A 23,831-nucleotide genomic window follows, 5' to 3' on the forward strand; every position below is an offset into this window, starting at 1 on the left:
ACAAACTGTGTGGGAGAACAGGAGAAGTGTGAGAAAGGGAAAGATAAGAAATGATTTGTAGAAATACCAAGGACTTGCACAGCTGCGGTTTTCCCAAATAATGTCAAGTTCCTGTTGGCCAACCATGTGATTCTCAGTGGCAATTTATGCTTGAGATGAATCCTAAGGATGAATTTTAGAGAAAGCTCTTGCAAGAAGGCATCCCAAAAGAAATCACAAAGGCTTTTTAGTGAGAAAGAGGTGGTAGAGCTTGATCTCACTGCTTGCTTCCCACTCATGTAGACTTCAGTTCTGCGTCTGATCTTAGAGATGTGGCCAAGGAACTTGCAGGTAGTACTAACAGGTAGTAGTACCATTGTTTTGGGGAAGCAGTGGAGAGGTGGAGAGATGTGAGGGATAGACGCCACATGCTAAGGTAACAGAAGTCCCAGTTAAGAAGTCTGCAGTAGTCCCCAGTACCTAATATATAGGATTAAATACAGATGTGAGAGTGGAAAGATAGTGTAGTAATTGAAAGCATGAGAGACAAAGCTCTGTGCTTTGAAGCAGGAACTCTCGCTCATACATCCAGACAACTGTTTACTGTGTGTACTGCCAACCTGTGTTGTCTTTGTTGGGCTTGAAACTCTGAAAAAGAGCTCAAGCCTGAAAAACATGACGAAGTAGCAGAGTTAGCTTTGATCTGGAAAAGCACAACTAAGGTATTAGAGTTGTGGAGTAAAAATAACTCTGAATTGACAATGGAGCACAAGCGAAGTGTTGAGATGTTATGATTTTTAAATAACTTGGAATGACTTTGGGAGAGTTATGTCTGGTTTTAATAGACAATTTATGCTTTGGTGGGGAGAAGCAGTGAAAAAGGAGAGCGCTGAATTATAGCTGGGCTTAGATCTAAGAGACATGAAAGAAGATGTTAAATAAAGGAGTTTTGAGGGTCAACTGTAAAATCAGTATGGCCTGTTAAGCACTTTGGCTTTTAGTATGAGTAGAAGCTGCTTGATCCTGTGAACAGAAGTGCACAAGTAAAAGATCTGCTCAAAGCATTCACTACCTGCAGCCTTCGTATGGTGGCATCGCTCTCTAGGCCAGACTGGTGCAGTTACAACCCTTTTGCTTTCTTTGTTGCAAGTAGTTGTTGTGGGGAAGTATTTCACACTGAGAAGAGGCTGCTGCTCTGAGTGTGACTGTAAAATATTGGCCTTTGGAGTTTTTAAATGTAGCTTTTTAACTACAACAACAAAGTCAAAGCATTTGATGTGTTCACTGTTGCCTTGTGTCATTGCCATCAGCCTACTGCTACGAATGTAGAGTAGTTCACAAGTGAAATCTTTTGGCCTCACGCAACTAAAAGACAACAGGGCACGAGGCTTTAAATATCAAATGTAATTTTAGAGAGCAAATTCGCGCAAAGCTTCTGTGTATTCTATGCACCAGAAATCAAATGCTGTTTGTAAATAAGCAAGCTGTCTGAAAAATCAATGTTTGACATATGTTAAATGACAGCTCTTTGCAGTCGCTGCAGTTTCCAGTATGGAGGAGTGAAGCGAGGCTGAGCATTAACAATATGGACTCTTGGCTGCCTTCACTCTCCGTGTTGGATCCTTGTCACCTCCTGCCAATGCAACCCAGGGCTCCGTGGCCTGTGGGAGGAGAACGTGCCTGGGCGCTTTTAGGGTCGGGTTGCAGTAAATAGTAGCGGACCCCCGCTTTGGGAGGTTTACGTCTTGTAGGAAGATGTGAAAATTGAATTTTAAACTAGAAGAACGTGGGAACCTGATGGGTTGGAGCGAGGTTTCTGCTGCCTCCGCCGCCACCCTCGCTCCCCGGTGCAGCCGAAGGGGGGAGCACTCGGCCCGGGCAGGCCCCATGCTTGGGCGGAGGGACGGGAGAAACAAACCAGGCATCTCCGTTCCGTACCCAGCTCCCGGTTCAAGGTCAGGGCTGTGTAAACTGCTGCACAAAGGCTCCTTTCAGCAGCCGGCGCACCGGCTTCGCGGCCTTCCGCACAATCCCCCATTCATGCGGTGACCCCCGCAGGGCCAGGCGTGCGCGACCCTCACCCTGGGGAGACGCCACAGCCCCCGGTCCCGGCTCTGGGCCCATCCCGAGAGCTGCGCAGGGCGGGCGGGCAGCTGCCCAGCAGGGCCGGTGGCAGCGGAGTGCCCGTTGTCGCCCGGTCCCGCAAAGCCGGCGGAGCCCTGGCACTGCCCGGCCGGCCCCGCCCCTCCCGGAGCTATTTGCATACTGCCCGCCCAGCTCGAATTTCACTGGTGGAGACGGTCTCGGTCGGCGTCGCTGATTGGTGCTTCTCGCCGCAGCTCATTTGCATGTGGCGGTGCGGGGCGCCCGGCAGACCTGCGGCGGAGAAGTTGAGTCGGAGCCGCCGCCAAGTGTCCCGCCGAGCCCGCCCCGCGGTCCCCGCGCCCTGCCCGGCGGCCCCGCGCTCCCCGCTGCCGCCCTGCCGAGGCTGAAGATGGCTGAGCGCAGTGTCCCTGCGGGATGGAGGTAGCCGGCCCTCGGCGGTGCCGGCGTGCGGGGAGGGCTCCTGCCCGCTGTGCTGCAAATCCTCCCGCGCCGCTGGTGGGGCGGGCGGCTCTGGGTCGGTAGGAGCAGAAGGGATCTGCGTCAGCCTCACCTTTCGTGCTCTTCGTCGTTGGCTTAACCCGTCTTTCCTATGGCTGGGATATACAGCTCTACTCTGAAGACCCTGGAGGATTTAACTTTGGACTCTGGTTATGGGGCAGGGGATTCCTGCAGGTCCCTTAGTCTCTCCTCTTCCAAGTCCAACTCCCAAGCCTTCACCTCTTCTCAGCACAGAGGCAACTGGTGGTACTACTCGGGCTCCATGAACAGTAGGAATAACAGCTGGGATACCGTGAACACTGTTCTGCCGGAAGACCCCGAGGTTGCAGATATCTTTTCCAAGTGTCCTAAGCTGCCGGATCTAGAGGAATACCCTTGGACTGATGAAGACATTGGAAAAATACTCCGAAAAGGGAAGGGAGATGGCAACACCAAAACCTTTTCTCAGGAAGCTGTCAGGCGGCTCTCGCAGTTACTGAGGCGCGCCTTGATCAGGGTCTCCAGGGAAGCTCAGCGGCTGAGCGTGATGCACTCCAAGTGCACCAGGTTTGAGGTGCAGAGCGCTATCAAGCTCATCCAGAGCTGGTCGCTGTCAGAAAGCTGTGTCTTGGCCACCGTCAAGGCTCTTTCTTTGTACAGCATGAGCGCTGGAGACGGACTGAGGAAAGGTAAATCAGCCAGATGTGGCCTCACCTTCTCAGTGGGGAGGTTTTTCAGGTGGATGGTGGACACCAGGATCTCAGTCAGGATCCATGAATACGCAGCCATCTCTTTAACTGCCTGCATGGAAAACCTTGTAGAAGAGATTAAAGCTAGGGTTTTGGCAAGTCAGAGCCCAGATGGTGGAGGAGGGGAGATCTCAGCTGAAATCCTGGAGATGGTTATCAACAATGATGCTGAACTTTGGGGAGTGCTGCAACCTTATGAGCATCTCATCTGTGGGAAAAACGCTAATGGTAAGATCCAGCTTTTACCATATCTAATCTTCATACCAGCAAAATTTACACTGATCATTGATCCCTATGGATTTGGGGGCTTGGGGATTTTTCTTTTCATCTGAACTGCATCGTGGTTGTGGTTTGTGTGTGTGTAAAGCAGACATGATGGTGTGTTACCAGGCAAGAAAGATCCTGCTTCGTGCTTAAGATGTACCAGTTATGAAAGGTGCAGAGGCTGTGGGAAACCAAGCCCTGTTGTCCCAACAAATGTCTCCTGACTTTCTCCCAGCTGCTGTTTTGAACATTTTTACTCTAACTGGCGTGTAAACACGCTTCTCTATAACCATTAGATGAAATTTGCTTTACAAGCAACTCTTCAGAAAATACCACTATTGTTTTTAAACAAAATTTAGGTTGTAGTGAGTCTCTTGTAATTTCAATATAAAGAGGTTAGTCCCACAAACAGCCTGGAGAGGGAAAACAACATTCATTTATTTTTTTGTGGTAGTAAAATTCAGTTTCTGAACAAAAACTCGTAACTACACATAAGTGTTACTTTCGACTTCCTTCTAGTTTAGCAGAAACCTGTGTTGTAATTACACTTGTGCAACAAACAAGAGCCTGTGCTTGGCTTGCCGAAGCGAGTATGTGGGCTGGTGCCTCAGTAATGAGAATAACATGGCATTAAGGTACTTACCTCTATAATTTGTTTAGAAAGCAGCCTTTTTGAACAGTTAAGCAAATAAGCAGATAGAGGAATGTTGGCGTCTGCCTGTGAGACTGAGGAGCAGTTTGGAAGGTTTAAGTCATGACAGTTCTGCTCAGAAGCCGTGCTGTTTATTTTGCATTGTCACACTGAGGAGTGCTGTAATTTTTCCATGGAAAACTTGGAGAAATGTTCAATTTAGAAAACTCTTCTGTGCACCACACACAGCTGAATGTCTTCTGCTGTAACCTCATTGTTACGGTCAGATATTCCATGCCTAATACCTTTGTGATTTAACTCTATCAACCCAAGTGGTTTGGTCCTCTTCAAAAAATAAACTCATGGTGAGAGACAAGTTAAAGGAGAGGATTTTCTCTGAGGGAAAAAGTATACCCTAGGTGTATTAGTACTGAAATACTTTGTCAGAGAAGGGCTGACTCAACTTCTGCTCCTTGGGTGCATTGATTTCCTCCACTTATCCTAAACCAAAGCAATAACATCATAATGCAGATGACTAGTGGATAGGTGCAGGGACTGGCCTCATAGGTCAGCCTGGTTTGAATTACAGCATAAGAGGATGGCTGCTCTTATGGTGCTCACAAAACCTCTGTATGCACTCTATCTGCCCTCAGTCTACTGTCAGTGTTACTAAATGTATGTGAAATAAATGTGAAGAGCCCTTTGGGATGTGCTCTTGGCACTGGTACAAGACATAACTGTAACTTTCAAAGTCAATCACAGGCACCTACTTTTTTAACTACAAGCTCTTAGATGGGTGACTATAAAGGTATGAGGATGTCTTGTCCTCTGCCAAAACACTTGTCAGAATTCTTTGTGTACCATGGGAGTACTTGTCACCAGGTCCAAAAAAAGGACTCTGTTTCCTCTCTTGTCCCTATTTAGGGAAGCTGGAGTAAAATGGTGTGGTTCTGTATAGTAAAACACACACCTCAGTTGCTCTCTGCTCAGTGCTTCTACCACACAGGTTCTGTGTGTAAAATGGAGAGGAAGTCAGTCCCTCAGTGCCTTTTTTCTGAAGAGAAATCTTGGGAAAATGGCAGTGATTGAATGGAAGCTGGTGTTCAATGGGAACAAGAGTGACAGTGCAGGGAAATGCTTATAAATATTCAAACCACCAAATGGTCAGTTATGATAACGGCTGCGGAGTGTCATACCCAGCAGTTGCTGGCCACAGAAGGATTGGCTTCTGTTGCCTCTTTTGTTGTCCCTGTCTTTCAGATCAATCCTGTCGATAATTGAATGCTTTTTTTAAGTCTGAAAATTGAATAAACCCCCACATGAAGGTATCCTGTGATCTCCTGTGACAGTCTGTCACTAGTATTTTACCTGACACAAGTCAGTGAATCTTCTAAATGGCTTTTCTTGCAGTTGTAAGACCACAAATGGTTTTATCTGGATGCAAAAAAGCTTGAAATAACTTCTTTATTCTTCTCCCCATAGGAATTGTAAATGAGGAGCATTCACATCATGCTCCTCAGTGCTTTCAAATGATCTTGTCTTTTACATTAATTTAAATCTGAGGTAGATCTAGTGGTAAAATAACTGGCTATATTCCAGTATAAAGAAGAGGAAAATTTGCTTTACTGTCATTTTTATGTCTTTTCTAGTAAGAGAATTTTAATAGAGTGTTTGTAAATGGTGAGCTTGGCATATGTTTGTTGGGTTTTGTTTTATAGCACCGAGTTTAATGTTAGAGGTAAAAAGTACTTAGAGGTTAAGTTCTAACTCCAGTCAAGCATTGCAATCTCTGGATGAAATCCACGGCAGCGTACTACACAGAAGATTGCACTGGATTATCATAATGGACCTTTCTGGCATTATGATCTATTGAATATCATTTTCATTATTAGATCAGGATAGTGTGCTGCTTGGCATCTAAGAAACAGTAAGTAAATACATTAATCTTCATAAAATCTTCAAGAGACTGAGGTTTAGACCTGTGTTTCTTCATACAGTGACTTAATCTCCCATCAAGACCATAGTCCAGGCACTGCTCTGAAGGCTTTAGAGGCTGAAAGCTGAATATTCTGTATTGCAACAAATGCGTTTACCCTTCACACACCAGGTGTTGATTCAGACTTTAAAACTCTACATGCTTAAGGGGAATTTTAATACCATTTTCAAGTAAATAATAATCTGTGGCTTATTCATTCACCCTTTGTGTGAAGCTATTCTTTAATTGACTGTTCGCTGCTTCCAAGAGACATTTTCTGCTGTCATTGTGAGTTCTGGCTTCACACTTGGGACTCGGTCTCTGCCTTGGGAAGGATGAAGGAACTGAGATGATGGAACATCATCTGAGCTTGTGGCCCTAAGGAATTCTGTAAAGCTCTCTGGGTGTATTAACGACTCCAAGAGCAAAGTGGTTTTAGACAGGGTCTAGGCGAGATGTTGCAAAAATAATGTGATGCAAAGCTGGAAGGAAAATGAAACAGCAATAATGATAAGCAGCTACTGAACAACATAGCCACTGGAAGGTAAAAAACACAGTCCTATAAATTGGAATGCATGTTTTCTATTTTTAATTGTATGGAGATACATGATCTGCATTGCTTTGATGCAGCTAAAGTAGATAATGTATCTGGTAGTTTCACAGGGATTTTGAGATGTGCTAATTTTGAATGTTAGAGTCTATTAATTTCAAATGCTTTTTGGGAAATGAGGGGAAATGCAAAGTTGGGAATGTGCTGCTTTTACTTGATGTTCCTGTGTTTGGTGTTAGAATCTGAACTGTCAGCACTGCAAATCCATTCTGATGTTACTGCCCTATTAACTACAGCACTTACGTTGTACTTAACTATGGGGTTATTGCCAAACACTCCTGCGACAGCCAGTTCACCTGCTGGGCTATTTAATGCATCAGCACATCCTGGTGCTCTGTAGATGTAAGTGTTGACAGATGTGGTTGCGAGGAGGAAAAAAGGGGGGGAAGGGAGAATTTAACTTGGTAGCATTGCTTCTTCATGTACTTCTTACCTGAAAAACTTGAAGTTCTGTCTGGACAAATTAATCCAAAAATCAGCTGTTGGCTTGTAGAAACAGAGTCTGAAATAAGCTCTGTCTGTGTCTTGAGGCATTTTTCTTACAAAGGAGTTGAGGGGGGAAAGTGTGACCTTTATCATGGTGGGAGCGAATGATTTGAACTCGGTAAAATTAGACCAGAGATGAATTTGTTTCTCTGCGATGCCACACACTGTGCACACCCTGTCAAAGCATGGAGTTTGTATTTAGTATCACTACCTAACCCTATTTTCTCTTCTATTTCTCACTAATAGAGGTTAAAAATTGCATCTGATTTTTAACACTGAGGATTTTTAGAGCTATGCCATTCAAAAATTTCCCTTTTCTAGTTACCAAAATGGTCTGAAATGATATTTTTATTTCCCTGTAGTCCTGGTACTGTACTGAAATCCAGCATGGGGAAAAAAAATGTGTGGCATTTCAATAACTTAGAATGTCCTTTTGTTATCTGAACTGAACAAACTGGTGTGCTCATAAAGAGCCTCATCAATTTTAATAAGCTATCAGCTCCACAACTATTCAGGGGAAAAACTGCATGTTGGAAGAGGGGCATTTTGGGGAAGAGAACTGCAAATGCAATCAATAAACCAAGTGGAGTAGGAATAGAAGGCAAATACAGCAGTACCACAGATGGCTTGCAAATCATTTAAAACCATATACTAAACAAGCGCCTCTGTCTTCTGTGTTGTCATATCTGAAGCTGTCATTTGAAACAATATTGCTTACTGAGGATTCCTGGGCAGGGCTATGATAGACCTATGTGCACATTTCTATGTGAGATGAGCTGCTTGTAACTCTGATCCCATTTAAACTGCGGTTTCTTTCACCCCTGTGTAAATGTGCCCCCAGAATACCTTGTGTGCTTCTACTCCTACACGTTCAAGGGCTTGGATTTATATCCACAAACCTACAGGGACAAATTCTTTAAGCCCAAATGTTAGTGCTTGTATATACATGCTCACCTCCCTTACAAAGGCAAACCACTAGATGCACAATTAGAAATACAAACATCTGCAGATATGCATCTTGCTTATGTTCAAGGGTAGATCAAGTAAACCTAAAATGCTTCACCCCCCCTTATAGTGGGCTTTATGTGTTTATATATATGTTTTATTTAGTGATGGTAAAAAAAAAACTTCATTAATGAAGTTATAATGCTTTAAATTAATCCTTCAAATTGCTGATATTACACCATGGCAATAGAATTTGTGTCCTTTCAGTTGGTTAAGGAGCAAGTGCTGAAACTCCCTCAGTGTACAACTATTAGCAGCAAATGCTGATATTTGGATTTCAAGTGCAATTGGTGTCAGTCAGCTTAACCTTGTGAAACTGAGGAGTTAGGCCTGTGAAGAAGGAACCTCTTGCAGAGAAAAGCCTGCGACCTGTTGTGTCGAGGCTGAAGTCTGTTGTTACTGCTAATGCCAGGGGTCTGAACAGAGCAAATACTGTTAAGACCAGGACAGAATTTTATCCTTGGTGTGTAAAACAAAGCTTTACAAATTGCTTCCTTTGTCTTGAGACCAGCACTCACCCAGTGCACGGATGTTGTGTATATTCTAGTTGGTTTCAAATGTTAAATCCTACCTAATTTGGGGCTATTCCAAAACTAAATGCAATAGTACCATAGGGTGGCAGTGATTTTTGAATAAATTGCGTTTTGATGATGGTGTTGAGATGAAGGATTTCTTTACAGTGAAAAATCTTGTTTGGGTATTAGTGGTGTTGTCATGTTTTCTTGTTGTAATGATTTATTTCTGCTGATGTACCTGATATGATTCAATTGGTTCAGTTAATGGTCTGTTTAGAGCTTCCTTACTTATCTGTTTCATTTTTCTTTCCCTTTCCCCACCTTGGTATTGTAACATATGATCATGCAACACTGCAAGGGAAATGTTTAAGTTTATAAAGCCCTCTGTGTGAAATCCAAGTAAACTACTGGAAATGCTTACTTAAAATAGACTATAAAATTCACTTTTGGGCTTAGGACTCAAGCACTTAAATAACTTTTGGAAAGAACTGAAGCTCAAAAGTGCCTGCTTGGGAGCTTAATCCCAAGATCTTCATGATGATCAAAAGGAGAGTGACCAGCAGGTCGAAGGAGGATCCTGCCTCTCTATGCTCTGCTCTTGTCAGACCCCACTTGCAGCACTGCGTGCAGTTCTGGTGTCCTCAATATAAGAAGGACATGGAGATGTAGAAAGTCTAGAGGAGGCCACGAGGATGATCAGGGCCTGGAGCACCTCCCATATGAAGACAGGCTGAGAAAGTTGGGGCTGTTCAGCCTGGAGAAATGAATCTGCATGGAGACCTCAGAGCAGCTTCCACTATCTGAAGGGGGCCTAGAAGGATGCTGGAGAGGGACTCTTCCTCAGGGACTGTAGTGACAGGACAAGGGGTGATGGGTTTAAACTTAAGCAGGGGAGGTTTAGGTTAGATATAAGGAAGAAGTTCTTTACCGTGAGGGTGGTGAGGCACTGAAATAGGTTGCCCAAAGAAGTGGTAAATGCTCCACCCCTGGCAGTGTTCAAGGCCAGGTTGGACAGAGCCTTGGGTGACATGGGCTAGTGTGAGGTGCCCCTGCCCATGGCAAGGGGGTTGGAACTGGATGATCTTAAGGTCCTTTTCAACCCAAACCATTCTGTGATTCTATGGTTCTATAAAATGGAAAAATAAGACAAAAGGTTATATTAATCCTGTGATCTTAAAGTCAATATGTTGTCCTTTCTTACGTGAACTGTAATGTGAACAGGTATTTATCTTGAGCAGTTTGTCCATTGCGCCAGCAGAATTCAAATGAAGAGAAACAGGCTTCTAAACGCAGTAAACCCACTAGATACTGACAGTGCCCAGCAAATCCCTTGGCAGTCTTTATTCTTCATGTTTGGGAACAAGATCAAAACAACTCTTTGTTTACATTTAGGCTTCATTTTGCATTTAGTCAGTGGTAAGTTTTCAAGGCAATATATGTGGTCCCTATTTCTAAACATTTTCATTGTAACTGGCTCAGGACTTTGCAGTTTTACCCTCTGGACATTAAGAAAATCCTCTCGCATTGACTTAAGTTCTGCTCCTCAGAAGAAAATGTCCGTTTGCTCCCATTGAACAATGAGAGTTCAGGCTGATGAACAAAAGAATAAACCCAATAATTTCTTGATGCTGCTTTTATTTTAATGGGATTAATTTACATGTTGTTTTGAACGTAAGTGCCTAACATGGCATTTGGTTAAAACGAAGTAAGCCTGAGGCAATGGTAAAACCAGTACAATGGGTGGCTTCATGCTTTCTTAATTTACAAATTGGGACAGAAATATTTCAACAGAACTGATTCCTTCCCTTATAGAACAAGAGCTACATGAAAACCAAACTGTTGGACCTTGTTGGGGCATCTAAGTTAATTTAAGGATTCCAAGTTGTGCATTTCTGAGTGAGGAGAGCCTTTTAAATGGAGTCTTCTTGTTGGCAGCACAAGCCTTATCACAGGAAAGCAATAATAGACAGAGGAAGGGTGCACAGTGCATAGATGCTGAAAGGTTTGTTCCTTTCACCCAAACACATCCAGACTTGCCTTCTGACTTAGGTCACAAACCAAGCTGGAGCTGTGAGCTCATTCTGGTCCCTGGGAAAGGTTTGGCTACAACGGGTGTGACTTGGTACGCTTGGCAATGGGAGCAAGGAGAGACCAGGGCTGGGACAGGCCAGCTGTGGGCAGGGCATGGCTCAGGGTTGTTTGTCACCCTGTAATTACAGTGTCTGCCTGCTGCCTGCCAGGGTGGTGGTGGCAGCTTTTGTGAGCATGGTATATGTGGGATAGAGTTAATAGCGCGAAAGGAGCTTGTGAGGGAAGGGTATGCTGTAACTGCTGCTGTCTTTAGCAGTGGAAACTGAGGATCAGTCCTTTCAATTCAAGTTAAATGGAATCTGAGCTAGAAAATCCTTGTCTAGCAAAACCTACTTGCTTCTACGTTACTTGCAAATGAAAGTCCCCTAGAATTGTAAACTTCCTCCTCATCTGCTCAAAGCCTGTTACTTAATGATGTGATTTCATTAGCTATAGTCCAGCTGATGGTTTTTGTGGTGGTCCTTTAGGAGGCAGTTGTTTGGATTGGCCTTTACTATGATCTTAACATGAAACAGTTCTTTGAAACGCATTCATGAGAGATGAGATTGTGGACTGTAACCTGTGAGAATCATTAAACCAGGTCACAGGGATTGCTGTGAACGTGCTTACCTTCTTCCTGTTGACCAAGCAAAAACTGTCTGGTGTTATTCATATGGGTTTGACCCAAACAACTCATTGGTTAGTTGTGAGCCTGAGCACTTGTCCATCTTGTTCTGGTTGTTTAATTATAAAGCCTGGACCATTTCTTCCTTAGAACTTGTTTGATGTTCACCAGGCACTTAACCTGCTTCACATCTGAATTGAGGAGAATACCAGCTTCTGGAGGATGCTGCAAGGGCTCATTCAGTCATCTGTGTGAAGTGCTTTCAGCCTGTGAGGCGACAGGGACAGAAGAAGGCAAACCATCTTCTCAGTCATCTTGGGGCAGTGTATATGGATGTATTTCATGTGGGGCTTTCTCCCTGCACTAGCTATGCTGTCTTACACTGAGAATGTGCATCTCCATTTGTTTGCTTATCTTATGCACAACCAGCAAGTCAGCTATTTGAAAAGTTTGTGAACATGAAGGGGAAGTCTAAGCCCTGATTAATTTTTTTAATTAGTATTTTATATTAAAAAATAAAGGTAAAAAAGTTTTCAAGTGACCAACAGGACACTTTTTGTGGTGTTGCAGGGACACAGCAGTCATAAGGAGACTGCATTTGGCATTCTGTATCCAAAAAATGAGAAAATCTTGACAAAAGCAAAGAAAGAGGGGAAAAACTGTGGAAAATATGATTAAGTAATTGCTGTAGTTTTTGTGTAGCAACACCAAGATGCTTGAGTTTTTTGTGGTATAATCATGGGCTGCAGACTAAGAACTGAAGCCAAATAAACATTTCTGGCCAGCTTTTCAGCTCGTGCATATAGATTTATAACAACTGATAAATTTGCTCTAGGGCTTTGCAAGATCAAAGGAACTGTTGTTTATTGTATTGGGATGAGAGGAAAGGAACACTATGGAAAACATAATCTGCTTGTCCCATTCTTTAGTGTTTATAGCATTAGGGTCCACGTTGGATACTTCTGTTACTTTTCATTCCTAGCCCAATCTGCACTTTGTTGCCTGGGACCTGGAGAATAAAGAAGAAAATATGACTGTGTGTTTATGCTGGGACTTGGACATTAAGGAGATAAACATGCAGAGGCATAATTATCTATTATTTTCTTGATCCTATATAACTCTGTCTTTTCCTGCTTAGTTCTAAGATGACAGTGAAAAGATTTTCTTCTAATATTTACGTTTTCTTGCTTGTGAATAAAGCACATTACTATTGCAGCGGAAGGGCAAGAGCTGAATATTGGCAAGAAGCTAAAGCAGGGAATTAGGCCAGTTTCACTTCATATTCTTTCTTTAAACTTTTGGGGTTTTGATTATTTTGTTTGCTTTATTTAAATGACTGCCCTATACTTCATGCAGCACAGACTCATGTCAAAACTAGTAGAATCATAGAATCCTAGAATGGGATTGGGTTGGAAGGGACCTGAAAGCTCATTTAGTTTCAACCCCCTGCCACAGGCAGGGACACCTTCCACTAGAGCAGGTTGCTCCAAGCCCCATCCAACCTGGCCTTGAACACTGCCAGGGTTGGAGCATTGACAGCCTCCTTGGGCAGCCTATCCAGTGCCTCACCACTCTCAGTAAAGAACTTCTTCTTATATCTAACCTGAACTTCCCCTGTTTCAATTTATACCCATCACCCTCATCCTATCACTACAGTCCCTGATGAAGGGTCCCTCTCCTTCATCCTTATAGGCCCCCTTCAGATACTGGAAGCTGCTTTGAGGTCTTTACGCAGCTTCTCTTCTCCAGGCTAAACAGCCTCAACTTTCTCAGCTTGTCTTCATATGGGAGTAGATGAAAGCAAAAACCCACTTTTCTAGCAGCTTTTAGGCAGTTTGCTCATCTGAAACTTTGGTTCCACTTGGATGATCCACTGATAATCCTGCAGATTCTTTTAACCTGAACCAGTGCATGTCTTGACATTCCCTGATGCGTGACGAGGTGGTGTGAGGACACCGCTGAGGCTTGTGAGAAGCATGTGAGGTGTTCCTGTGGTGGGAACACACATGTGGAAGTGGAGCGCACTCCTCTGTGCACCAGGAGCTGGAGCATGACTTTAGAGCTGTCTTTTGGCAGTCTTTTATTCTGTACTAAATTTAGGAAGAATCAGTAACACAAGTCACCAGAAACATTTAATGGACTGGTGCAACCTGTGAGTTTGCTCTTGGAAGAGCTCATCTTTCTGCCTCACAACTGGTTGAGAGGTTTCCTTTTCATTTCTCTTTCATTTTTTCTGCTGTTTCCTGAGATAATACCACAGATCTAACCAAAACCTTGAGGATGGATGGATGTTGTAATAATACATAAGGAAATATGCTTCCTCTGTGGGGGTGGCTATAATTTCTGCTTAATTGCTCATTGAATTTCTGCTCTTTGGTTTGAATGTTATCTTCCCTCCGCCCCCCACACTGCTTTGTGCTCAACTTGCACTGGCAGTTTTGTTTAGTCTAGAGATCATAAAAATGGCTCTGGAGCTGAACTGGTACAGCTTTATCATGGTCTTAGTATGGTTTCTGGTACTTTTATTATATCACATTTATAAGGTGTCTTTGGATGTTTTCACTGAAGTGATGGTTGAACTTAGAGTGCAGGGAAGAAGATGGAAAACTCTAATAGCAACCAAGACATACCATCTTTATTGCTTTTAATAAACCATCTCATTCTGTGTCAGTATATAAAGACTTCTAAAGCTTGTTTATGGGCTCTCTTCCTTTATTTTGTTTTCCAGTAAGTGTTATCAAAAGTTCTGCAGTATAGTTGGAAGTTTTGGCTTGAGTGAGTATCACTTTTGTTTGAACTTAGAAGATACTTGAGGGTGGTGACAGTAGGATTGTCCAGTAGAAAATGTGTCAGAATTGGTGTTAATGAACTGTGACTGAAAGCAAGCTCAGGATCTATGGGAGAAGTGCTGGTTACCTTTAAGCTTCACCTTGCTGGAGCGAAAGGAATCATTTCCATTAGGTTTATTGGGGCTTTACTCAGGATCCAGGTTCGTGCATGGTGCAGGTAGGAGAAAGGCAGAAAGTCAAGAGATTGAATCAGAAATGTGAACTAGGCTCAAGGGTTAAAAAATGTAGTGTGTTTATTGACCAGTGTTGAGAGACCAGAGAGTTTCATTATGAAATAAAGCGGTGGCTTATGGATTTTAGTCTGTGATTCCTTACAATAACAAAGGAATGATTTTACTTATCGGAAAAGACTGGATTTTCTTCTGAAGCAGTTGCCTGGGCTCTTCCTCTGAAATCACTTGGATTGGGGCCATGTGTTTGTCTGAGGAAGTTTTATTTTAGTACTTTGTAATAAACTTAAGGGCTTTACACCTCGAGGCGGGAGAAGCTTTGATGGTGACTATTCATTCCATGGAAAACCTGGACGTCCTGTTGTGTGTGCTGGGAGGCAGGGGGGATTTAGAGCATCTATACAGGGAGCTAGTTTTGTAGCTGCACCCGTCAGTGTGATGTGGGTGACTGGTGTGTTCTTGTTCATATTATTCCATGAAAAAGGTGTGTCCTTCCCCTTAACACACCCTCCCCCCCCATTCTCTCATGACAATGCCAGATGCAGAGTCTCTTATTAAAGCCATACGAGGAAGATTCATGTTTAACACTACATTTCCCAATGGAAAGCAACCCTGGAATTATTTCTGAAACCTTTTTCCTCTGTGTATAATCTCGGGTCTCATATTTTTGTTGCTAACATGTGGAAACGCCACTTTCACCATAGGTTGTTTTGTGGGATGACGTATGTGCTGCACATCAATACATTTGGGGAGGGGACTGTTTTGCTTTGATTTTGAATGTTCCCAACGACCTGTGACCTGCTGGAATTGAATGATAAAACAGTGTGAATTTTCTTCTACCTTGACAACGATCCAGAACATCATTTTCCTTTTATAGCACGATGCTGCATACGTAAGGGGGTGTGATTGTGGTTTTTTATGTTCGCTGCAGAAGGCCAGAGCTTCCCCAAGGCAAGCACAATTTATACATTAAAATGAATCGAATTTATTAGCATGAAGGTAACTCTTGCCATAGAGCCAAGATAATACATATGTTCTGGAAGAAGATCCTAAATTGGCACCGGGCATTTGGCCTACCACCATCTGCAAAGCCTGCACTCCAATTTTCTGCTGTTGCCATGGGCTGCAGACTCAGACAGGAAATCATGGTAGGATGGGAAAGGGTCCAAAATACACACAGCTAGTAGAAGGTTTGCAGTTAAAAGTGAGGCAGAGAACAGACTATCTGTTCTGCCGAACAGGCAGCGCAGAGTGAAACTGGCTCGTGTGTTTGCGCGCGCGCACTTTAAATGTCCTTTTATATGCCTTCTTTTTTTTAAAGCTTGAATTTTTTCCATGTAAAGTAACATGCATCACTTCAAATGATCCATTTATATACAAGGGGCCTGATTCAACCCTCACTGAGTTGCCACACTGGTCTGAAAGAAGTGTAGTAGAGTAGTAGAGAAAGAAAGAGTAAAGCAGTGGAGAATCAGGCCCCTGTCACGCATGAAGTAACCGCACGGAGTTTTGTCTTGGCATGTCAAATATGCCTTTCCCTGGGCTTGTGACCACTCAGGGATTTGGCTTTGGTTTGTGGCACAAGGCCTGGGTTCTGTGGGCTAGTCAAACATATGGAGTTCAGTGTATAGCCCTAGGAAGCTGCGTATAGTTTGTCAAGAGACACGGATGCAGAAGGTGTTTGGTTAGCGGAGCTCGATCGCTTTCTAGCACTGAATCATAAGGTCAGATTTATCCGTGTATTTTCTTTGAATTACAGGTTGAAACAGAGGATACTGGGTTGTACTTGATGATCTTAAAGGCCTTTTCCAACCTAGCTGATTCTATGACTTGCTTGGGAGAGCAAATAGTTTTCTTACTTGTTAATGAGAGAGTAAGCAAAATAATCTACAAGTAATGAACTGAGCTGTATGCAAAGCTTCCAGTGTGTCTGAAGGGTAATGTGCAACTGGTCAATTTATGCCCCCTTGATAGATGATGGGTGAGAATAGTTTCTCCATCAGATTCTAATTCTTAACTGAAAAATAACAGCAAAACAACTCCAAGTGTCACGCTAATGGCGTATTCTAGGCTGACAGAATAGAAGCTCAGCAAAGTTCTTGTGGCAAAAACCTGAACGAAAACTTTTTCTCACAGGCTCATGTGTGGTTTTTAATTGTGACTGAAGGGAACCATACAAGAGGGTGGTTTGTTCTCCAGGCATTTTCCAACCATAGCTTTTATTTGGCTGCAAGAACTGCTTTCTGCTTGCCTTAGTTGTGTCTTTAGTCTCTTTTCAGCTGCATGGAAGAAGGGAGCTGTGAACAGGAGTAAAGGTGAGGTCTGTATGTTGCAGTGCCAAATATTGCTGGATGCAGTGGTGATGTATCTGCCAAGAACGAGACTGAAGCTACCAATTAATCCCATTTAGAAATCAAATACCTGAGGTAGCATTTAACCCTAGGGCTGGGATCAGTGATTTTCAGTCTATTTCATGACCCTGTATTTTCCAGCAACTGAAGCTTTTAATGTGTGTAATATAAGCTCAAAAAGACTTGATTTTTATTTTTTATTTTTAAATAAAATGTGACTGGAGACAATTCTCAAATTGCGAAGGGTGTCAGCCAAACCATCTGTCCCAGTCTTCAGCAGAGCATTGTGTTTCTGAAAGGCATTCTAGTGAAACATCAGCATTCTGCAAAGTTTGAGCTGATTCTACATTAAAAGAGGTGATCCAAAAAGCTGCTGCTGATTTACATGTGAACACTGCCAAGTATCTCTCTGATGAGACTACATAACAAAGAAGTGCTGGAGTGATTGAGTAAGGCTGATTTGAACAATCTGTTGTGGGTTATAGCTCCTGATATTCCACAATTGTGAGAAGCTGCTGTCATTGTATTTTCAATCTGTGTTTTGCTTAGAGGTAGGAGATCTTTTGTTGTCAAATAGCTTGGGGGGAGATATAATATCTCTTGCTTAAAGATATTCATGAAGCTTGCATGGGCTGGCTTCATCTGACTTTGTCACCCAGAGTGACTTCTAGAATCATAGAATGGTTTGGATTGGAAAGGACCATAAAATCATCCAGTTCCAACCCCCTGCCATGGGCAGGGAGAACTCACACTAGACCATGTTGCCCAAGACTCTGTCCAACCTGGCCTTGAACGCTGCCGGGGATGGGGCATTTACCACTTCTTTGGGCAACCTGTGTCAGTGCCTCACCACCCTCACAGTAAAGAACGTCTTCTTTATATCTAACCTGAACTTCCTGTTTAAGTTTAAACCTATCACCCTTTGTCCTATCACTACAGTCCCTGATGAAGAGTCCCTCTGCAGCATCCTTGTAGGACCTCTTCAGATACTGGAAGCTGCTCTGAGGTCTCCACGCAGCTTCTCTTCTCCAGGCTGAACAGCCCCAACTTTCTCAGCCTGTCTTCATACAGGAGATGCTCCAGCCCCTGATCATCCTCACGGCCTTCTCTGGACTTTCTCCAACAGCTCCATGTCCTTCTTATGTTAAGGACACCAGAACTGTACACAGTATTCCAAGTGGGGTCTCACAAGAGCAGAATAGAGGGGCAGGATCACCTCCTTTGACCTGCTGGTCATGCTTCTTTTGATTCAGCCCAGGATACAGCTGGTTTCTGGACTGTGAGCGCACACTGATGTTTCATGCTCAGTTTCTCATCAACCAACACCCCCAAGTCCTTAGGAACTGAGAAATTCTAATTTGGCTTTTGGGTCTGGATATGGATATGGGTTAAGAATCCATTACTTTCCTAACCTTAATCTTTTCTTAACTGTTACTGAGGAGTTTGCTCAGTGCGTATCTGCAAAAATGTACAGTATTCATCGTATAGGAGTGGTTCATCTGAGGACACTTCTCTCTGTTGTTCAGGGGCAACAGGTTACTTTCTGTGCTTGTTATGTGATGAACAGCATGAGCCTTAAAGGGCTCGTGTGGGAGTGATTTCTTCTGCTTTTTGCTGTTGGAGAGAAATGAAGCAGTTCATATAAAGCAGCTGCTTGGTTTGGAACAAAATCAGCGTAACACATTAAAGAAGCCATTAATCTCTTAGCTTGACCTCCATGTATTATTAAAAATGTATTGCATCTATTGTTCATTTCAGAATGCCAGGGATGCTAAGAAATATGTATTCAGATCTACAGATTAAGAACGGAAGTTATAATAGGGAACAAAACCAAAAAGGATTTTTGTTAGGTATTGGCTCTCCTTTTAGTAATTTTTAAGAGTAGAATAAGGGCATATAAATACCTACACAAATAAAGAGTTGCTGTAAACTCTTATCTTGTTTCACAGTTGCTACGTGTAAACTTTTGTCCTGGGATAGTGGCTGCTTCTCTTTGTTCAGTCCTTGGCAACACAAAAGGCCTCACTTGCAGAAAGTCTTCCAGGAGGGGGAAAAAAGAGAAACAAACCAACTTTTCCATCTCCCCTCCTCTCAAAAATCCCAACATTCATTTTACAACAGAACTTATTTAGGCTCTTAAGTTCCCTGGCAAAGTGTCTTTCTTATATACTGCCTTATATATCCCCTGTGCAGTCCTGATGGTATCATAGAATCATGGAGTGGTTTGAGTTGGAAGGGACTTTGAAGCTCATCTAGTTCCAACCCCCTGCCATGGGCAGGGACACCTTCCACTAGACCAGGTTGCTCCAAGCCCCTGTGTCCAACCTGGCCTTGAACACTGCCAGGGATGGATCAGAAGAGCTTATATTATAATCATGGTAACTGTGTACTGTGAGTAAATCGATCAACCATTAAAACCTACATTAGCTTCTAGATGGAGGAAAGGGTCAGTAGATGACTTCTCCAAAAGATGGAATGATTTGGTCAGAAACCTGCTCTGTGTTTATATAGGAGCATAATACAATGGTGTGTTCCTGCAGACCAAAACGTAATAACCTCAGGGTCAAGCTTTCATTCATTTTTAGGAAGGTGCTCAACCAGCATTTTCATTTTACTGGGAGGGTACAGTCAGGTTTGTGGTGTTCTTTAATAGAAATATATATATATAAATTCATAAAACTGGCAGCCTTAATTGGATGTAACAGTTAGTAGGAGCATATGAGGTGAACCAGGATGAGATCTCCTGGGGTCTGAGTTGTGTCTTCTCTTAAAATACACGTGGCTTGGCACAGTGAGTAGCTGAGGTTGAGAGCAATGCAAGTGATAATTTGGTTAGAGTAATGGCATTCATGTAGCTGTGCTCATGAGCTGTGTTCTGCTGCCTGTCCTGCAGATTGTGCACTGGACTCTGAGCTTATTTTACATCTATAATGGCTTGTGTCTGCAATAGAGCTTGTCTCGATAGACAGTGATGTAATGGATCAGAATCTGACCTCGCTGCACTGCTTTCCCACAACTGTTGTGCTGCAATCACACAGCTGTTCACAGATAGTTTTTTTTCCCAGTTGGCTGCTTTGGGAGACATTATTCTTTGGCCTTAACTTCCTAATACGAGTAATCAGCCACTCTTTGGTAACCACATTCAGCCAGAGCAGGCAGTGGTGTTGAAGGCATTAAGTATTTGCTTCAGCTCAAAGTATTCAGGCCTTTAATGAAAATTAGGTTTATTTTTATGGGCGGTGAATTATGTGCTTTTTCCTTCCCTTTTCCCTTTTCCTCAGTTTACAACTAGCTAAGACAAAAGCAGCACTTTAAGAAAGGAATGAAGTGTTACGTGTAGATATATCTTGTGGGCTTTAGTTAATGTCATGGATACATGCTGTTCTATTCAGCATCCCTACTGACATCAGGGAGGTTGCATGGGCTAATAGTTCACTGCTGTTTTGGGGGGCTTTAGAGGTTTTTGTTAAGTATCTTTGATTCATTCATTGTGAAAGTACTGTAAGCTTATGAATTAGACCCAAGAAAGGGTGGGAGGAGGAATATAAATGGCTACTTTGGGAGCTGGAAACCTTGACTGCATTGTGTAACTACTTGGTCACATTAAAGTCACTGAAATGCTGGTTAGGAGGAGCTCCTGGAGGTCAGCTAGTCCAATCTCCCACCCATAGTTGCACTCCTACCAGAACTAGGTCAGGTAAGTGATGGCTTTGGGTCTCTAAATCTTGGAAATATCCATGTCATAGATCCCACAGCCTCTCTGAGCAACCTGCTCACTTTTTAGTTTCTCCTAATGTCCAGCCTGAGACTCCTAAGCCACAGCCTGTGGTCAGTGTCCTTGGTGCGCCATGTGTTGCTCCTGAGAAGAATTTGACTCCATAATTTTAGTAGCAACCCTTCAAATAGTTGTAGGCTTCTTTTAAGTTGGCCTTTGACATCCTCACAACCAGCCTGTACAAGCCCAGCTCCCCCACACTCTCCCTGAAGGCTGTGCTCTACAGGCCCCTGACCATTTTCAGGCAGAAACCCTTTGCTTGTCTCTCTGTAATTTACGCACATCCCTTTTGAAGTGAGGAGCCTAAAACAGCATTACCCATGAACTTGCTGAGGCAGTTTGCAAATACATTAACAATCTGGACCCCAATATCAGCTTCTGCATTCTTTGCTTATCATGCTGCCTGATGAATGCTGTGTACATAACAGTGCTGTATATTATGTGGTCTGCTCTCCTCTCTGCCTCCAGTGTGGAGAGGCCTTTCTGGTTAGAAACTGCTGTTGAATTCTGCCCAGGCGGAGTGCAGGGAAGCAGTGGCAGAGCTCCAGAGATGAAGAGGCAGAAGTGTGGCAAGGAGAAGGCAGCAATCAGGATGCTCTCCAAAGCAGTTGGCAACCCTGGGTCTTCTGAGTCCTGTTTGGTTTCTGAAGACTTGGCTTCTCTGTGGTGCTGAGCTGTTGGATAACTTTTTGGCCATGTGACTTTTCACTCTTTGCCTCTCTTTAATTCATGTATTAAATGAACCTAATGATGCCTCTAACCTTTTGTAAAGTATCTGAAGTTCAGTGAATGACAGAACTTCAGACAAGCACATTGCATCACTTTGTGACCATGCATTCATAGATGTCAGTGGCTGTCATGTCCTGCCACTTACAGAATGCCTCACATTGTATGTTAGTGTTGCCTGATCTTTGAGCTGTTGTTTGTACTGGAGAAACACCCAGAAACCCTGTCTTTGGCGCATTCTAGGCCTGGCTTGGATGCCAATACTTTATTAGGCATCATCTTTGGGCCAAAGAACTTGCAGCACAGTTGGACAGAAACAAGCATGGGAGGATGAAGTGCCATATGACAATCCTGTAGCAACAGCAAGAATGAGCCCAGCCTGATTGGGTCCAGACTGACCACTTGTAACCACTCCTGTACTCTCCAGCAGAGAGGGATGTGTCCTGGGGTTGCTGAAGTCCCAGGCTTCACAGACTGTAGTGAGTGAGATTGTGGCTTTGTGTGTGGAAGATTAGGAAAAGAGAAGTTTATAATGCACAGTTTTCCTCTGCCAGAGCAGGAAACTGAAGCATCACTTGCTGTAGGGAGTCTCCAAAGAGAAATGACTTCATCACTAGTGAGTGAGCTTCTTGTTACCACAAGCAGTGATTCCGGAGTTCCCTTGTAGCCCTTTGTACAGTCCAAAGTATTTCTCATGCTTTGAAATTTAAAAAAAACCCCAAACAACACAATCCGAGACAAAAAGAAACCAACAAAACCCCCCCAAAAGTCCCTGTGTCACAGTCAAATATTACTGCACGCTGCTTGTAAACTCCTTTAGGTCTCAACTGCGTCAGAGCCGTGCTGTCAATGTTACTGCAGTATATGAGAATATCAGCATTTTCACTGTCCAGACCACTTCAAAATCAAGACTTTGAAGTCTGGCGGTGAGGTCTGCTGCTGCCTGAGATCTAGTCTCAGGTTTCAGAGTTGTTTTTCTTCCTTGTTTCCACCCCCTGCTCCTTTTCTGTTCCCCACAACCAGTGTTGAAGGCACAACCCTCCTGATCATTTTAAGCTTAGGGGATGAGAAAGTAGGATCTGCTGGTTAAATGCTGTCATTCTTTATCACTGACTGCCCTTAAAGTTGCAGCCACTTACATGAAAGCTGCCCACAGGTACTTGGAAAACTGAGTCACTCTGCTCTATGCAGGTGGAGAACTGGGAAGCAAATATGTTAGTTTCTCTACTGCAGCATTACAATGTGGAGCATTCATGAACCAAAGACTCGTTCAATATTTCTTTGGAAAATGTGGCTCTAAACACTAACTGCCCCTTCTTCCTTACACCAGCAGGAAAAGAGGTAATGGATTATGTCTTAACCTTACATAACCCTTAAAAACAGAATGTCACCTAGAAATATTAATGGACTAATAATATAGGTAAGCAGTTAAAAAGAATTTTATACCGAACAATGTTGGTAACTGTTCAAGTTGCAGTGTACCCACGTTCTCTTTTCCTCCATCTTTCATTTAGCTTGCTTCTAGGTTATAAGGTTTTGAAGAGAGCGTGAGGTGGAGAACAGGACCCTGAAACTTCCTCTGTATTAACTCTGTTCAGCTCTGGAACAAAACTCTTTACAAAACTTCAGCTCTTACAGCAATTAGTAAAAATAAGTGATAAAATTTGTCGCTTTCTCTCCTGTGAGGATGTTCAGATTATGCTGAAATGCTCTTCAAAGAGGCTTCCTCCCCCAAGAGTATTAGTTCTGGATGAAGGGTCCCCCCTGAGGCTGGCAGTGCTGATGGACAAAGAGAGCAGAGATATCTTCTTGATATAAACTCTGGGAATGTCAGCAGAGAGAATCCTGATGCATGCATTTTATTTACCCATGAGGTATGGAATACAAATATTGATATATCCCATAAAATGGTGTTCCCCTGTCTTGAGCAGTGTAACTAAATCAAGGTTGTTAGTAGCAAGAGGAAAATTGCTCCCTACATACAAATTCACGCCTGTCTTTCTTTAGTTGAAGTAAACTCTCGGTGAAGTTGCTACCCAGAAATGACCTCACTAAGGCTGTTTGCTCAAGCTCTTGGCAGTTTTGAATACTCAATGCAGTAGCCAGAAAACAGCAAAATCCCCTATAAGTTAGAGAATAAATGAAGTGGTGTTGTCCATTATACCAAAATGCTCTCTGGTTCCTCTCTGCTTTTAGCTCAAAAATATGATTAAAATAGTACTCTAATATTGCCTTGATTAGTTACACCCTGCCATGTGAAATCCAAAGAAATGGCTCTATATAGAATACTAAAATGCCAGAGGTTAACTGTGCTCCAGTATTTCATATTAACCCAAGTAACTGTAGTAAGCTACTTAAATACAGACATTAGGGGGAAAAAAATCCTCCACTATTTAAAGTCTGTTGCCAGTGAGTCTTTGAATTTAGGTAATTTCATGCATGCGGAGGTAGGCTTTATTTTTCCTTCA

At 43.1% G+C, this 23,831-nt stretch overlaps 1 protein-coding gene across 1 annotated transcript in view; it reads left to right on the plus strand.

Annotated features, from left to right (window-relative positions):
* The first annotated feature begins 2,374 nt into the window (after nucleotides 1-2,374).
* Nucleotides 2,375-23,831, plus strand: part of ABTB2 (ankyrin repeat and BTB domain containing 2) — a 138,401-nt gene continuing 116,944 nt past the window's right edge. The window contains exon 1 of the mRNA XM_030481462.1: nucleotides 2,375-3,539. Coding sequence (XP_030337322.1) covers nucleotides 2,675-3,539 — 865 coding nt within the window. The 5' untranslated portion in view covers nucleotides 2,375-2,674. The remainder of the gene's footprint in view (nucleotides 3,540-23,831) is intronic.

Source organism: Strigops habroptila, chromosome 4 (assembly GCF_004027225.2).
Source record: "Strigops habroptila isolate Jane chromosome 4, bStrHab1.2.pri, whole genome shotgun sequence".
Lineage (NCBI taxonomy): Eukaryota > Metazoa > Chordata > Aves > Psittaciformes > Psittacidae > Strigops > Strigops habroptila.